General features: G+C 49.0%; 1 protein-coding gene across 2 annotated transcripts in view; it reads right to left on the bottom strand.

Moving 5' to 3' along the window:
• Positions 1 to 16698, bottom strand: part of arih1 (ariadne ubiquitin-conjugating enzyme E2 binding protein homolog 1 (Drosophila)) — a 31011-nt gene that overhangs the window by 2528 nt on the left and 11785 nt on the right. The window contains exons 6-12 of one of the 2 annotated variants that reach the window (XM_071404447.1): positions 15041 to 15107; positions 11021 to 11127; positions 9430 to 9472; positions 7626 to 7697; positions 6821 to 6951; positions 5555 to 5612; positions 2247 to 2507 (exon numbers count right to left, since the gene is read on the bottom strand). In XM_071404447.1, coding sequence (XP_071260548.1) covers positions 2247 to 2507; positions 5555 to 5612; positions 6821 to 6951; positions 7626 to 7697; positions 9430 to 9472; positions 11021 to 11127; positions 15041 to 15107 — 739 coding nt within the window. The remainder of the gene's footprint in view (positions 1 to 2246; positions 2508 to 5554; positions 5613 to 6820; positions 6952 to 7625; positions 7698 to 9429; positions 9473 to 11020; positions 11128 to 15040; positions 15108 to 16698) is intronic. The other variant, XM_071404448.1, reaches the window with a different exon arrangement.

Genomic DNA, 16698 nt, shown 5'->3' with positions numbered 1-16698 from the left:
CCGGCTAGCTACCAGGGTTGGGGCTGGGGCCGGCTAGCTACCAGGGTTGGGGCTGGGGCCGGCTAGCTACCAGGGTTGGGGCTGGGGCCGGCTAGCTACCAGGGTTGGGGCTGGGGCCGGCTAGCTACCAGGGTTGGGGCTGGGGCCGGCTAGCTACCAGGGTTGGGGGTTGGGGCCGGCTAGCTACCAGGGTTGGGGCTGGGGCCGGCTAGCTACCAGGGTTGGGGCTGGGGCCGGCTAGCTACCAGGGTTGGGGCTGGGGCCGGCTAGCTACCAGGGTTGGGGGCCGGCTAGCTACCAGGGTTGGGGGCCGGCTAGCTACCAGGGTTGGGGCTGGGGCCGGCTAGCTACCAGGGTTGGGGCTGGGGCCGGCTAGCTACCAGGGTTGGAGGCTGGGGCCGGCTAGCTACCAGGGTTGGGGCTGGGGCCGGCTAGCTACCAGGGTTGGGGCTGGGGCCGGCTAGCTACCAGGGTTGGGGCTGGGGCCGGCTAGCTACCAGGGTTGGGGCTGGGGCCGGCTAGCTACCAGGGTTGGGGGCTGGGGCCGGCTAGCTACCAGGGTTGGAGCTGGGGCCGGCTAGCTACCAGGGTTGGGGGCTGGGGCCGGCTAGCTACCAGGGTTGGGGCTGGGGCCGGCTAGCAACCAGGGTTGGGGGCTGGGGCCGGCTAGCTACCAGGGTTGGGGGCTGGGGCCGGCTAGCTACCAGGGTTGGGGGCTGGGGCCGGCTAGCTACCAGGGTTGGGGCTGGGGCCGGCTAGCCACCAGGGTTGGAGCTGGGGCCGGCTAGCCACCAGGGTTGGAGCTGGGGCCGGCTAGCCACCAGGGTTGGAGCTGGGGCCGGCTAGCCACCAGGGTTGGAGCTGGGGCCGGCTAGCCACCAGGGTGGGGGCTGGGGCCGGCTAGCCACCAGGGTTGGGGGCTGGGGCCGGCTAGCCACCAGGGTTGGAGCTGGGGCCGGCTAGCCACCAGGGTTGGAGCTGGGGCCGGCTAGCCACCAGGGTTGGAGCTGGGGCCGGCTAGCCACCAGGGTTGGAGCTGGGGCCGGCTAGCCACCAGGGTTGGAGCTGGGGCCGGCTAGCCACCAGGGTTGGAGCTGGGGCCGGCTAGCCACCAGGGTTGGAGCTGGGGCCGGCTAGCCACCAGGGTTGGAGCTGGGGCCGGCTAGCCACCAGGGTTGGAGCTGGGGCCGGCTAGCCACCAGGGTTGGAGCTGGGGCCGGCTAGCCACCAGGGTTGGAGCTGGGGCCGGCTAGCCACCAGGGTTGGAGCTGGGGCCGGCTAGCCACCAGGGTTGGAGCTGGGGCCGGCTAGCCACCAGGGTTGGAGCTGGGGCCGGCTAGCCACCAGGGTTGGAGCTGGGGCCGGCTAGCCACCAGGGTTGGAGCTGGGGCCGGCTAGCCACCAGGGTTGGAGCTGGGGCCGGCTAGCCACCAGGGTTGGAGCTGGGGCCGGCTAGCCACCAGGGTTGGAGCTGGGGCCGGCTAGCCACCAGGGTTGGAGCTGGGGCCGGCTAGCCACCAGGGTTGGAGCTGGGGCCGGCTAGCCACCAGGGTTGGAGCTGGGGCCGGCTAGCCACCAGGGTTGGAGCTGGGGCCGGCTAGCCACCAGGGTTGGAGCTGGGGCCGGCTAGCCACCAGGGTTGGAGCTGGGGCCGGCTAGCCACCAGGGTTGGAGCTGGGGCCGGCTAGCCACCAGGGTTGGAGCTGGGGCCGGCTAGCCACCAGGGTTGGAGCTGGGGCCGGCTAGCCACCAGGGTTGGAGCTGGGGCCGGCTAGCCACCAGGGTTGGAGCTGGGGCCGGCTAGCCACCAGGGTTGGAGCTGGGGCCTGCTAGCCACCAGGGTTGGAGCTGGGGCCGGCTAGCTACCAGGGTTGGAGCTGGGGCCGGCTAGCTACCAGGGTTGGAGCTGGGGCCGGCTAGCTACCAGGGTTGGAGCTGGGGCCGGCTAGCTACCAGGGTTGGAGCTGGGGCTAGATTCCTCCCCCTCCCCTTATATCAAAGATGGACTAGCTGTTCTTGAGGTAGAACGTTTGTCAAACTCAGTCCTCTGGACCCAAAGAGGTGCACATTTAGTTTTTATCCAATACATTACACAGCTGATACAAATGATCAAAGCTTGATGATTAGTTATTTCAAATCAGCTGTGTAGTGCTAGGTCAAAAAAAAAAAAAAAAAAAAAAAAACTTTCACTCCTTGTTGTCCCGGGGACAGAGTTTGAGTAACCCTGGGTTAGCGCCACACTGTACCTCAAAGATAATAGACTGGTTGTTCTTCTTCAGGTAGAAGGCGAAGACGTAGGTGAACATGAGTGTGGAGCGACACTGACACAGCACGTCCACGGCCTTCTTCAGGAACTGCACCTCGATCCACGACATGTTGTGATGCTGCATCTCCTCCATCTTGGCCTTGACCCCGGCGTACAGCTTGTGCTCGAAGCGCAGCGACTGCATGTGGTTCATGTATCGGTTGCAGTAGAACAGGTATCGTTGTAGCATCGCTCTGGAGCGCTGTAACGCACACGCCTTCACTTAATGACAGTAGAACAGGAAGTGCTGTAACATCGCTCTGGAGCGCTGTAACGCACACGCCTTCACTTAATGACAGTAGAACAGGAAGTGCTGTAACATCGCTCTGGAGCGCTGTAACGCACACGCCTTCACTTAATGACAGTAGAACAGGAAGTGCTGTAACATCGCTCTGGAGCGCTGTAACGCACACGCCTTCACTTAATGACAGTAGAACAGGAAGTGCTGTAACATCGCTCTGGAGCGCTGTAACGCACACGCCTTCACTTAATGACAGTAGAACAGGAAGTGCTGTAACATCGCTCTGGAGCGCTGTAACGCACACGCCTTCACTTAATTACAGTAGAACAGGAAGTGCTGTAACATCGCTCTGGAGCGCTGTAACGCACACGCCTTCACTTAATTACAGTAGAACAGGAAGTGCTGTAACATCGCTCTGGAGCGCTGTAACGCACACGCCTTCACTTAATTACAGTAGAACAGGAAGTGCTGTAACATCGCTCTGGAGCGCTGTAACGCACACGCCTTCACTTAATTACAGTAGAACAGGAAGTGCTGTAACATCGCTCTGGAGCGCTGTAACGCACACGCCTTCACTTAATTACAGTAGAACAGGAAGTGCTGTAACATCGCTCTGGAGCGCTGTAACGCACACGCCTTCACTTAATTACAGTAGAACAGGAAGTGCTGTAACATCGCTCTGGAGCGCTGTAACGCACACGCCTTCACTTAATTACAGTAGAACAGGAAGTGCTGTAACATCGCTCTGGAGCGCTGTAACGCACACGCCTTCACTTAATTACAGTAGAACAGGAAGTGCTGTAACATCGCTCTGGAGCGCTGTAACGCACACGCCTTCACTTAATTACAGTAGAACAGGAAGTGCTGTAACGCCTTCACTTAATTACAGTAGAACAGGAAGTGCTGTAACGCCTTCACTTAATTACAGTAGAACAGGAAGTGCTGTAACTCCTTCACTTAATTACAGTAGAACAGGAAGTGCTGTAACGCCTTCACTTAATTACAGTAGAACAGGAAGTGCTGTAACGCCTTCACTTAATTACAGTAGAACAGGAAGTGCTGTAACTCCTTCACTTAATTACAGTAGAACAGGAAGTGCTGTAACGCCTTCACTTAATGACAGTAGAACAGGAAGTGCTGTAACGCCTTCACTTAATGACAGTAGAACAGGAAGTGCTGTAACGCCTTCACTTAATTACAGTAGAACAGGAAGTGCTGTAACTCCTTCACTTAATTACAGTAGAACAGGAAGTGCTGTAACTCCTTCACTTAATTACAGTAGAACAGGAAGTGCTGTAACTCCTTCACTTAATGACAGTTGAACAGGAAGTGCTGTAACTCCTTCACTTAATTACAGTAGAACAGGAAGTGCTGTAACGCCTTCACTTAATTACAGTAGAACAGGAAGTGCTGTAACTCCTTCACTTAATTACAGTAGAACAGGAAGTGCTGTAACTCCTTCACTTAATTACAGTAGAACAGGAAGTGCTGTAGACCTACCTCCTGTGATGTGTCTATGGTGTTTTGTAGAAGGTTAACTGTGTAGACCTACCTCCTGTGATGTCTCTCTGGTGTTTTGTAGAAGGTTAACTGTGTAGACCTACCTCCTGTGATGTGTCTATGGTGTTTTGTAGAAGGTTAACTGTGTAGACCTACCTCCTGTGATGTGTCTATGGTGTTTTGTAGAAGGTTAACTGTGTAGACCTACCTCCTGTGATGTGTCTATGGTGTTTTGTAGAAGGTTAACTGTGTAGACCTACCTCCTGTGATGTGTCTATGGTGTTTTGTAGAAGGTTAACTGTGTAGACCTACCTCCTGTGATGTGTCTATGGTGTTTTGTAGCAGGTTAACTGTGGAGACCTACCTCCTGTGATGTGTCTATGGTGTTTTGTAGAAGGTTAACTGTGTAGACCTACCTCCTGTGATGTCTCTCTGGTGTTTTGTAGAAGGTTAACTGTGGAGACCTACCTCCTGTGATGTGTCTATGGTGTTTTGTAGAAGGTTAACTGTGTAGACATACCTCCTGTGATGTGTCTATGGTGTTTTGTAGAAGGTTAACTGTGGAGACCTACCTCCTGTGATGTGTCTATGGTGTTTTGTAGCAGGTTAACTGTGTAGACCTACCTCCTGTGATGTGTCTATGGTGTTTTGTAGCAGGTTAACTGTGTAGACCTACCTCCTGTGATGTCTCTCTGGTGTTTTGTAGAAGGTTAACTGTGTAGACCTACCTCCTGTGATGTGTCTATGGTGTTTTGTAGAAGGTTAACTGTGTAGACCTACCTCCTGTGATGTGTCTATGGTGTTTTGTAGAAGGTTAACTGTGTAGACCTACCTCCTGTGATGTCTCTCTGGTGTTTTGTAGAAGGTTAACTGTGGAGACCTACCTCCTGTGATGTGTCTATGGTGTTTTGTAGAAGGTTAACTGTGTAGACCTACCTCCTGTGATGTGTCTATGGTGTTTTGTAGAAGGTTAACTGTGGAGACCTACCTCCTGTGATGTCTCTCTAGTGTTTTGTAGCAGGTTAACTGTGTAGACCTACCTCCTGTGATGTGTCTATGGTGTTTTGTAGCAGGTTAACTGTGTAGACCTACCTCCTGTGATGTCTCTCTGGTGTTTTGTAGAAGGTTAACTGTGGAGACCTACCTCCTGTGATGTGTCTATGGTGTTTTGTAGAAGGTTAACTGTGTAGACCTACCTCCTGTGATGTGTCTATGGTGTTTTGTAGAAGGTTAACTGTGTAGACCTACCTCCTGTGATGTGTCTATGGTGTTTTGTAGAAGGTTAACTGTGTAGACCTACCTCCTGTGATGTCTCTCTGGTGTTTTCTAGAAGGTTAACTGTGTAGACCTACCTCCTGTGATGTGTCTATGGTGTTTTGTAGAAGGTTAACTGTGTAGACCTACCTCCTGTGATGTCTCTCTGGTGTTTTCTAGAAGGTTAACTGTGGAGACCTACCTCCTGTGATGTGTCTATGGTGTTTTGTAGAAGATGAACTGTGTAGACCTACCTCCTGTGCGTCTCTGGCTGCCTTGGCATCGTCTTCATTGTAGCGATTGCAGTTGTACCTGCAGGACATCATCATTACGGCTACTTTAGATACGAGGTAGGTACATTGTGAGGTGTTAAATGTGAACGGCGTATAATGTATTCACTTACAGGACAGTTTATTATTAGGTGCACTGACACATTAGCTCCTACAGACAGACAGGCACATGGCATGCTATATAAAGCAGACAGACAGGCACATGGCATGCTATATAAAGCAGACAGACAGGCACATGGCATGCTATATAAAGCAGACAGACAGGCACATGGCATGCTATATAAGGCAGACAGGCAGGCACATGGCATGCTATATAAGGCAGACAGACAGGCACATGGCATGCTATATAAGGCAGACAGACAGGCACATGGCATGCTATATAAGGCAGACAGACAGGCACATGGCATGCTATATAAAGCAGACAGACAGGCACATGGCATGCTTTAGAAAGCAGACAGACAGGCACATGGCATGCTATATAAGGCAGACAGACAGGCACATGGCATGCTATATAAAGCAGACAGACAGGCACATGGCATGCTATATAAGGCAGACAGACAGGCACATGGCATGCTATATAAGGCAGACAGACAGGCACATGGCATGCTATATAAAGCAGACAGACAGGCACATGGCATGCTATATAAGGCAGACAGACAGGCACATGGCATGCTATATAAGGCAGACAGGCACATGGCATGCTATATAAAGCAGACAGGCAGGCACATGGCATGCTATATAAAGCAGACAGACAGGCACATGGCATGCTATATAAAGCAGACAGACAGTCACATGGCATGCTATATAAAGCAGACAGACAGTCACATGGCATCCTATATAAGGCAGACAGGCATCGAGGCATTCAGTTACTGTTCCATTGAACGTTAGAATGGGCAAAACCAGTGACCTAAGTGACAATGTTCGTGGTATGATGGTCGGTGCCAGACGCGCCAGATCCAGTATCTCAGAAACGCCCGCCCTCTTGGGCTTTTCACACACACACGACATTGTCTTAGGTGTTATCGAGAATGGTGTGCGACAAAACACAAAACTTCGTCATGCGTGCATTTAAAAAAAATCCATCGATCCCACTATCCTGGCAGTTACAAGAGTCATGCTCTACCAACTGAGCTACAGAGAGACCGTGAAGTCAGTACACGGTGAACTGTTCTGGGTGAACGTGTGTGATTCTCCAGACTCGCCAAAATGTGTGCGATTGTCACTACTCACCACGCTGAGCCGTGTGGCTCCCAGGGGCCCAGACAGACCCAACAGAACTCAGCTTTACAACTCTGGTTCCGACACACCATGTGGTTGCAGCCGCCGTCCTTCTCGATGGTCACGTGACACTTTGGACACTCCTGTGAAAAAGTGTGCCGAGGACAGTGAAACCCCCTAGTGGAGCGCAGCCAATACCAAGCTATGAACACGTCTATCTAGAATCACATTAGCCTGGGCCAGTATTCACACAGCGTCTCAGAGTAGGACTCTCCTACGGCAGTATTCCTAGTCTGAGACGCTTTATAAAATACAGACCATGACGTTCGCTCTGTAGATCTGGACTGATACCATATCTTGGAATTAGGTGTTATGTAGTGTTATAATCATATCTTGGTATTATGTTACGTGGCATTATAACTATACCTTGGTATTATGTATTATTATATTATGTAGCATTATAACTATACCTTAGTATTAGGTATTATGTTAAGTAGCATTATAACCATACCTTGGTATTATGCATTGGTGTGTAGCGTTATAACCATACCTTGGCGTTATGTAGCATTATAACCATACCTTGGTATTATGTTATGTAGCATTATAACCATACCTTGGTATTATGTTATGTAGCATTATAACCATACCTTGGTATTATGCATTGTTGTGTAGAGTTATAACCATACCTTGGTGTTATGTAGCATTATAACCATACCTTGGTATTGTGTTATGTAGCATTATAACCATACCTTGGTATTATGTTATGTAGCATTATAACCATACCTTGGTATTATGTTATGTAGCATTATAACCATACCTTGGTATTAGCTGCAATCCAGTTGGATGTTTCACTGTCATCGTCACACTTTTTAATCCACTTTCTCAGCCACTGTAGGACAGCAGAGCAACAGAGGTCAGCTAATTGTTGCATATTCATCCAGCAAGACAGACATACGCTGAGTGTACAAAACATTAGGAACACCTGTACTTCCCATGACATAACCTGACCAGGTGAAAGATATGATCCCTTATTGATGTCACCTGTTAAACCCACGTCAATCAGTGTAGATGAAGGGGAGGAAACAGGTTTTTTAAGCTTTGAGAAAATTGAGACATGGATTGTGTGTGTGTGCCACTCAGAGGATGAATGGGCAAGACAAAATATTCAAGTGCCTTTGAACGGGGTATGGTAGTAGGTGCCAGGCGCACCGATCCATCACCCAAAGGACATCCAGCCAACTTGACAACAGCATCCTTGTGCAAGGCTTTTGACACCGTAGAGTCCATGCCACGACGAATTGAGGCTGTTCTGAAGGCAAAAGGGGAGTGGTGCACCTCCATATTAGGAGGCTGTTCCTACTGTTATGTACACTCAGTGTACATGTGTCCCGATATTATGTTGTGTCAGAGGGTTGAACCTATGCCTATGTCATGTCAGAGGATAGAACCTAGCCCTATATCGTGTCATGTCAGAGGGTAGAACCTAGCCCTATGTCATGTCAGAGGATAGAACCTAGCCCTATGTCATGTCAGAGGATAGAACCTAGCCCTATGTCATGTCAGAGGATAGAACCTAGCCCTATGTCATGTCAGAGGATAGAACCTAGCCCTATGTCATGTCAGGATAGAACCTAGCCCTATGTCATGTCAGAGGGTAGAACCTAGTACTATATTGTGTCAGGGGGTAGAACCTAGCCATATGTCGTGTCAGATGATAGAACCTAGCCCTATGTCATGTCAGAGGATAGAACCTAGCCCAATGTCATGTCAGGATAGAACCTAGCCCTATATCTTGTCAGAGGATAGAACCTAGCCCTATGTCATGTCAGAGGGTAGAACCTAGTACTATATTGTGTCAGGGGGTAGAACCTAGCCATATGTCATGTCAGATGATAGAACCTAGCCCTATGTCGTGTCAGGGGAGAACCTAACCCTATGTCATGTGTCAGAGGATAGAACCTAGCCCTATGGCATGCGTCAGAGGATAGAACCTAACCCTAAATCATGCGTCAGAGGATAGAACCTAGCCCTATATCATGTCAGGATAGAACCTAGCCCTAAATCATGTCAGGATAGAACCTAGCCCTAAATCATGTCAGGATAGAACCTAGCCCTATATTATGCGTCAGAGGGTAGAACCTAGCCCTAAATCATGTCAGGATAGAACCTAGCCCTAAATCATGCGTCAGAGGGTAGAACCTAGCCCTAAATCATGCGTCAGAGGGTAGAACCTAGCCCTATATCATGTCAGGATAGAACCTAGCCCTATATCATGTCAGGATAGAACCTAGCCCTATATCATGTCAGGATAGAACCTAGCCCTAAATCATGTGTCAGAGAATAGAACCTAGCCCTAAAACATGTCAGGATAGAACCTAGCCCTATGTCATGTCAGGATAAAACCTAGCCCTATGTCATGTGTCAGAGGATAGAACCTAGCCCTAAATCATGTCAGGATAGAACCTAGCCCTATGTCATGCGTCAGAGGATAGAACCTAGCCCTATGTCATGTGTCAGAGGATAGAACCTAGCCCTATGTCATGCGTCAGAGGATAGAACCTAGCCCTATGTCATGTGTCAGAGGATAGAACCTAGCCCTATGTCATGCCTTCTGCACATACCTTACACTTGACAGGATCGTGCCAGTTCTCCCCACAGTTGAAGCTAGAATGATAAAATACATCCCATTAGTATCAATTGTTTCTATTCTCCCTCATGTTGTAGTTGCAGAGATTAGGTAAATGGTTGCCAACAGGAAGCTATGATCCCAGAGGAGCCTGTTGTGACTGGTAGCAGCTACGAGGGGAGGGGAGGAAAACTCAAGGCTGCCGGGCTCTCATACCATCGCCCGAGTCTAGACTAACCCAGCCATCGCCCGAGTCTAGACTAACCCAGCCATCGCCCGAGTCTAGACTAACCCAGCCATCGCCCGAGTCTAGACTAACCCAGCCATCGCCCGAGTCTAGACTAACCCAGCCATCGCCCGAGTCTAGACTAACCCAGCCATCGCCCGAGTCTAGACTAACCCAGCCATCGCCCGAGTCTAGACTAACCCAGCCATCGCCCGAGTCTTGACTAACCCAGCCATCGCCCGAGTCTTGACTAACCCAGCCATCGCCCGAGTCTTGACTAACCCAGCCATCGCCCGAGTCTAGACTAACCCAGCCATCGCCCGAGTCTAGACTAACCCAGCCATCGCCCGAGTCTAGACTAACCCAGCCATCGCCCGAGTCTAGACTAACCCAGCCATCGCCCGAGTCTAGACTAACCCAGCCATCGCCCGAGTCTAGACTAACCCAGCCATCGCCCGAGTCTAGACTAACCCAGCCATCGCCCGAGTCTAGACTAACCCAGCCATCGCCCGAGTCTAGACTAACCCAGCCATCGCCCGAGTCTAGACTAACCCAGCCATCGCCCGAGTCTAGACTAACCCAGCCATCGCCCGAGTCTAGACTAACCCAGCCATCGCCCGAGTCTTGACTAACCCAGCCATCGCCCGAGTCTAGACTAACCCAGCCATCGCCCGAGTCTAGACTAACCCAGCCATCGCCCGAGTCTAGACTAACCCAGCCATCGCCCGAGTCTAGACTAACCCAGCCATCGCCCGAGTCTAGACTAACCCAGCCATCGCCCGAGTCTAGACTAACCCAGCCATCGCCCGAGTCTAGACTAACCCAGCCATCGCCCGAGTCTTGACTAACCCAGCCATCGCCCGAGTCTTGACTAACCCAGCCATCGCCCGAGTCTTGACTAACCCAGCCATCGCCCGAGTCAGGACTAACCCAGCCATCGCCCGAGTCTTGACTAACCCAGCCATCGCCCGAGTCTTGACTAACCCAGCCATCGCCCGAGTCTTGACTAACCCAGCCATCGCCCGAGTCTTGACTAACCCAGCCATCGCCCGAGTCTTGACTAACCCAGCCATCGCCCGAGTCTAGACTAACCCAGCCATCGCCCGAGTCTAGACTAACCCAGCCATCGCCCGAGTCTAGACTAACCCAGCCATCGCCCGAGTCTAGACTAACCCAGCCATCGCCCAAATCTAGACTAACCCAGCCATCGCCCGAGTCTTGACTAACCCAGCCATCGCCCGAGTCTTGACTAACCCAGCCATCGCCCGAGTCTTGACTTAAGACTCCTTAAGGTGTAGACTGTATTGTCATTTGATAGTAAAGAAAGGACAAGGCAGATCATTTAGGAGACTTGTCTTACCAGAACTGTCGACCACACTTGCACCTGACCGGCTTGGCGTCGGGGTACTGGACTTTAACGACGTGATGGCAGTCTGGTGCAGGACACCACTTCAACAGTCTATTACACTGGAGAAGTGGGAGATTAGGACAGGAAGACCAACAGTCTATTACACTGGAGAAGTGGGAGATTAGGACAGGAAGACCAACAGTCTATTACACTGGAGAAGTGGGGGATTAGGACAGGAAGACCAACAGTCTATTACACTGGAGAAGTGGGAGATTAGGACAGGAAGACCAACAGTCTATTACACTGGAGAAGTGGGGGATTAGGACAGGAAGACCCACAGTCTATTACACTGGAGAAGTGGGGGATTAGGACAGGAAGACCAACAGTCTATTACACTGGAGAAGTGGGGGATTAGGACAGGAAGACCAACAGTCTATTACACTGGAGAAGTGGGAGATTAGGACAGGAAGACCAACAGTCTATTACACTGGAGAAGTGGGGGATTAGGACAGGAAGACCAACAGTCTATTACACTGGAGAAGTGGGGGATTAGGACAGGAAGACCAACAGTCTATTACACTGGAGAAGTGGGGGATTAGGACAGGAAGACCAACAGTCTATTACACTGGAGAAGTGGGAGATTAGGACAGGAAGACCAACAGTCTATTACACTGGAGAAGTGGGGGATTAGGACAGGAAGACCAACAGTCTATTACACTGGAGAAGTGGGAGATTAGGACAGGAAGACCAACAGTCTATTACACTGGAGAAGTGGGAGATTATGACAGGAAGACCAACAGTCTATTACACTGGAGAAGTGGGGGATTAGGACAGGAAGACCAACAGTCTATTACACTGGAGAAGTGGGAGATTAGGACAGGAAGACCAACAGTCTATTACACTGGAGAAGTGGGGGATTAGGACAGGAAGACCAACAGTCTATTACACTGGAGAAGTGGGGGATTAGGACAGGAAGAACAACAGTCTATTACACTGGAGAAGTGGGAGATTAGGACAGGAAGACCAACAGTCTATTACACTGGAGAAGTGGGGGATTAGGACAGGAAGACCAACAGTCTATTACACTGGAGAAGTGGGAGATTAGGACAGGAAGACCAACAGTCTATTACACTGGAGAAGTGGGAGATTAGGACAGGAAGACCAACAGTCTATTACACTGGAGAAGTGGGGGATTAGGACAGGAAGACCAACAGTCTATTACACTGGAGAAGTGGGGGATTAGGACAGGAAGACCAACAGTCTATTACACTGGAGAAGTGGGAGATTAGGACAGGAAGACCAACAGTCTATTACACTGGAGAAGTGGGAGATTAGGACAGGAAGACCAACAGTCTATTACACTGGAGAAGTGGGGGATTAGGACAGGAAGACCAACAGTCTATTACACTGGAGAAGTGGGAGATTAGGACAGGAAGACCAACAGTCTATTACACTGGAGAAGTGGGGGATTAGGACAGGAAGACCCACAGTCTATTACACTGGAGAAGTGGGGGATTAGGACAGGAAGACCAACAGTCTATTACACTGGAGAAGTGGGGGATTAGGACAGGAAGAACAACAGTCTATTACACTGGAGAAGTGGGAGATTAGGACAGGAAGACCAACAGTCTATTACACTGGAGAAGTGGGGGATTAGGACAGGAAGACCAACAGTCTATTACACTGGAGAAGTGGGGGATTAGGACAGGAAGACCAACAGTCTATTACACTGGAGAAGTGGGGGATTAGGACAGGAAGACCAACAGTCTATTACACTGGAGAAGTGGGAGATTAGGACAGGAAGACCAACAGTCTATTACACTGGAGAAGTGGGGGATTAGGACAGGAAGACCAACAGTCTATTACACTGGAGAAGTGGGAGATTAGGACAGGAAGACCAACAGTCTATTACACTGGAGAAGTGGGAGATTATGACAGGAAGACCAACAGTCTATTACACTGGAGAAGTGGGGGATTAGGACAGGAAGACCAACAGTCTATTACACTGGAGAAGTGGGAGATTAGGACAGGAAGACCAACAGTCTATTACACTGGAGAAGTGGGGGATTAGGACAGGAAGACCAACAGTCTATTACACTGGAGAAGTGGGGGATTAGGACAGGAAGACCAACAGTCTATTACACTGGAGAAGTGGGAGATTAGGACAGGAAGACCAACAGTCTATTACACTGGAGAAGTGGGAGATTAGGACAGGAAGACCAACAGTCTATTACACTGGAGAAGTGGGGGATTAGGACAGGAAGACCAACAGTCTATTACACTGGAGAAGTGGGGGATTAGGACAGGAAGACCAACAGTCTATTACACTGGAGAAGTGGGAGATTAGGACAGGAAGACCAACAGTCTATTACACTGGAGAAGTGGGGGATTAGGACAGGAAGACCCATAGTCTATTACACTGGAGAAGTGGGAAATTAGGACAGGAAGACCAACAGTCTATTACACTGGAGAAGTGGGAGATTAGGACAGGAAGACCAACAGTCTATTACACTGGAGAAGTGGGGGATTAGGAAAGGAAGACCAACAGTCTATTACACTGGAGAAGTGGGGGATTAGGACAGGAAGACCAACAGTCTATTACACTGGAGAAGTGGGGGATTAGGACAGGATGACCAACAGTCTATTACACTGGAGAAGTGGGGGATTAGGACAGGAAGACCAACAGTCTATTACACTGGAGAAGTGGGAGATTAGGACAGGAAGACCAACAGTCTATTACACTGGAGAAGTGAGGGATTAGGACAGGAAGACCAACAGTCTATTACACTGGAGAAGTGGGAGATTAGGACAGGAAGACCAACAGTCTATTACACTGGAGAAGTGGGGGATTAGGACAGGAAGACCAACAGTCTATTACACTGGAGAAGTGGGGGATTAGGACAGGAAGACCCATTCAGTTATCCAATCTTATTGAATCATCCACCAAAAATCTAGACATTCAATTCACATTGAATGTAACAGCGGTGTAGTCTAATCTAATGCACATTGGTGTAGTCTAGTCTAATGCACTTTGGTGTAGTCTAGTCTAATGCACATTGGTGTAGTCTAGTCTAATGCACATTGGTGTAGTCTAGTCTAATGCACATTGGTGTAGTCTAGTCTAATGCACATTGGTGTAGTCTAGTCTAATGCACATTGATGTAGTCTAGTCTAATGTACATTGATGTAGTCTAGTCTAATGCACATTGGTGTAGTCTAGTCTAATGCACATTGATGTAGTCTAGTCTAATGCACATTGGTGTAGTCTAGTCTAATGCACATTGGTGTAGTCTAGTCTAATGCACATTGGTGTAGTCTAGTCTAATGTACATTGATGTAGTCTAGTCTAATGTACATTGAATGTAACAATGGTGTAGTCTAGTCTAATGTACATTGGTGTAATCTAGTCTAATGCACACTGGTGTAGTCTAGTCTAATGCACACTGGTGTAGTCTAGTCTAATGCACACTGGTGTAGTCTAGTCTAATGTACACTGGTGTAGTCTAGTCTAATGTACATTGGTGTAGTCTAGTCTAATGCACATTGATGTAGTCTAGTCTAATGCACATTGGTGTAGTCTAGTCTAATGTACATTGAATGTAACAATGGTGTAGTCTAGTCTAATGTACATTGGTGTAATCTAGTCTAATGCACACTGGTGTAGTCTAGTCTAATGCACACTGGTGTAGTCTAGTCTAATGCACACTGGTGTAGTCTAGTCTAATGTACATTGGTGTAGTCTAGTCTAATGCACATTGGTGTAGTCTAGTCTAATGCACATTGGTGTAGTCTAGTCTAATGCACATTGATGTAGTCTAGTCTAATGTACATTGGTGTAATCTAGTCTAATGTACATTGGTGTAGTCTAGTCTAATGCACATTGGTGTAACAGTGATGTAGTCTAGTCTAATGCACAATGGTGTAGTCTAGTCTAATGCACACTGGTGTAGTCTAGTCTAATGTACATTGAATTCATTGCATTTTCTTATTTTTCCACTATTAACTCATTAATAACGTAGAAGGTAAACTTACCTCTACAAAACTATTGGTAATTAAATGTTGGTACTTCAGCTTCACTTTAGAGTCTGTTATGAGGCGCCTGGAGGGGGAATAACAAAACAAACGTATTACAATCCACGATGTCTTGACAAAGTAAGATAGCTTTCCCAGAAGAACATACGTGACTTACGGAAAGTATTCAGATCCCTTGACTTTTTCCACATTTTGTTACGTTACAGCCTTATTCTACAATGGATTAAATTAAAATTAAGATAAAGAAATCTACACATAATACCCCATAATGACAAAGCGAAAACAGGTTTTTAGAAATTGTTGGCTATTTTATAAAAAATAAACCGAAATACCTTAATTACATAAATATTCAGACCCTTTGCTATGAGACCCGAAATTGAGCTCAGGTGCATCCTGTTTCCATTGATCATCCTTGAGATGTTTCTACAACTTGATTGGAGTCCACCTGTGGTAAATTCTATTGATTGGACATGATTTGGAAAGGCACACACCTGTTTATATAAGGTCCCACAGTTGACAGTGCATATCAGAGCAAAAACCAAGCCATGAGGTGGAAGGAATTGTCCGTAGAGCTCCGAGACAGGATTGTGTCGAGGCACAGATCTGGGGAGGGGTACCCAAAACATTTCTGCAGCATTGAAGGTCCCCAAGAACACAGTGGCTTCCATCGTTCTTAAATGGAAGAAGTTTGGAACCACCAAGACTCTTCCTAGAGCTGGCCACCCGGCCAAACTGAGCAATCAGGGGAGAAAGACCTTGGTCTGGGAGGTAACCAAGAACCCGATGGTCAGTCTGACAGAGCTCCAGAGTTCCTCTGTGGAGATGGGAGAACCTTCCAGAAGAACATCCATCTCTGCATCACTCCACCAATCAGGCCTTTATGGTAGAGTGGCCAGACGGAAGCCACTCCTCAGTAAAAAAGGCACATGACAGCACACTTGGAGTTTGCCAAAAGGCCCCTAAAGGCTCTCAGACCATGAGAAATAACATTCTACTTATGTAAATGTGATCGTTTTATTTATAAATTAGCCAACATTTCTAAAAACCTGTTTTTGCTTCATCATTATGGGGTGTGTAGATAGTTTTTTTTCTCCCCCTCATCAATTTAACCATTTTTAGAAAAAGGCTGTAACGTTACAAAATGTGGAAAAAAATTCAAGGGGTCTGAATACTTTCCACGTAGGCTCTGTAAATACTACCAATATGGTGCGTTTGCTATAATGCTGCAGAAATGGGTTGAGTCTGCCTCACTAACGGAGGAGAAACAACATCTAGGTTGTTAGGTAAATGGCTACATGAATGTTGTATGGTGTTGAGGCCTGCTGTAACCTGACCGGCAACACTTAGTCAACAGCGTACTGTAGTGAGGCTACGGCTGTAGTGAGATCAGGGCTACGGCTGTAGTGAGATCAGGGCTACGGCTGTAGTGAGATCAGGGCGAGACTACGGCTGTAGTGAGATCAGGGCGAGGCTACGGCTGTAGTGAGATCAGGGCTACGGCTGTAGTGAGATCAGGGCTACGGCTGTAGTGAGATCAGGGCGAGACTACGGCTGTAGTGAGATCAGGGCGAGGCTACGGCTGTAGTGAGATCAGGGCGAGGCTACGGCTGTAGTGAGATCAGGGCGAGGCTACGGCTGTAGTGAGATCAGGGAGAGGC

Source organism: Salvelinus alpinus, chromosome 6 (assembly GCF_045679555.1).
Source record: "Salvelinus alpinus chromosome 6, SLU_Salpinus.1, whole genome shotgun sequence".
In the NCBI taxonomy this organism is placed as follows: domain Eukaryota; kingdom Metazoa; phylum Chordata; class Actinopteri; order Salmoniformes; family Salmonidae; genus Salvelinus; species Salvelinus alpinus.
This window is presented reverse-complemented; position numbering and strand designations above follow the sequence as displayed.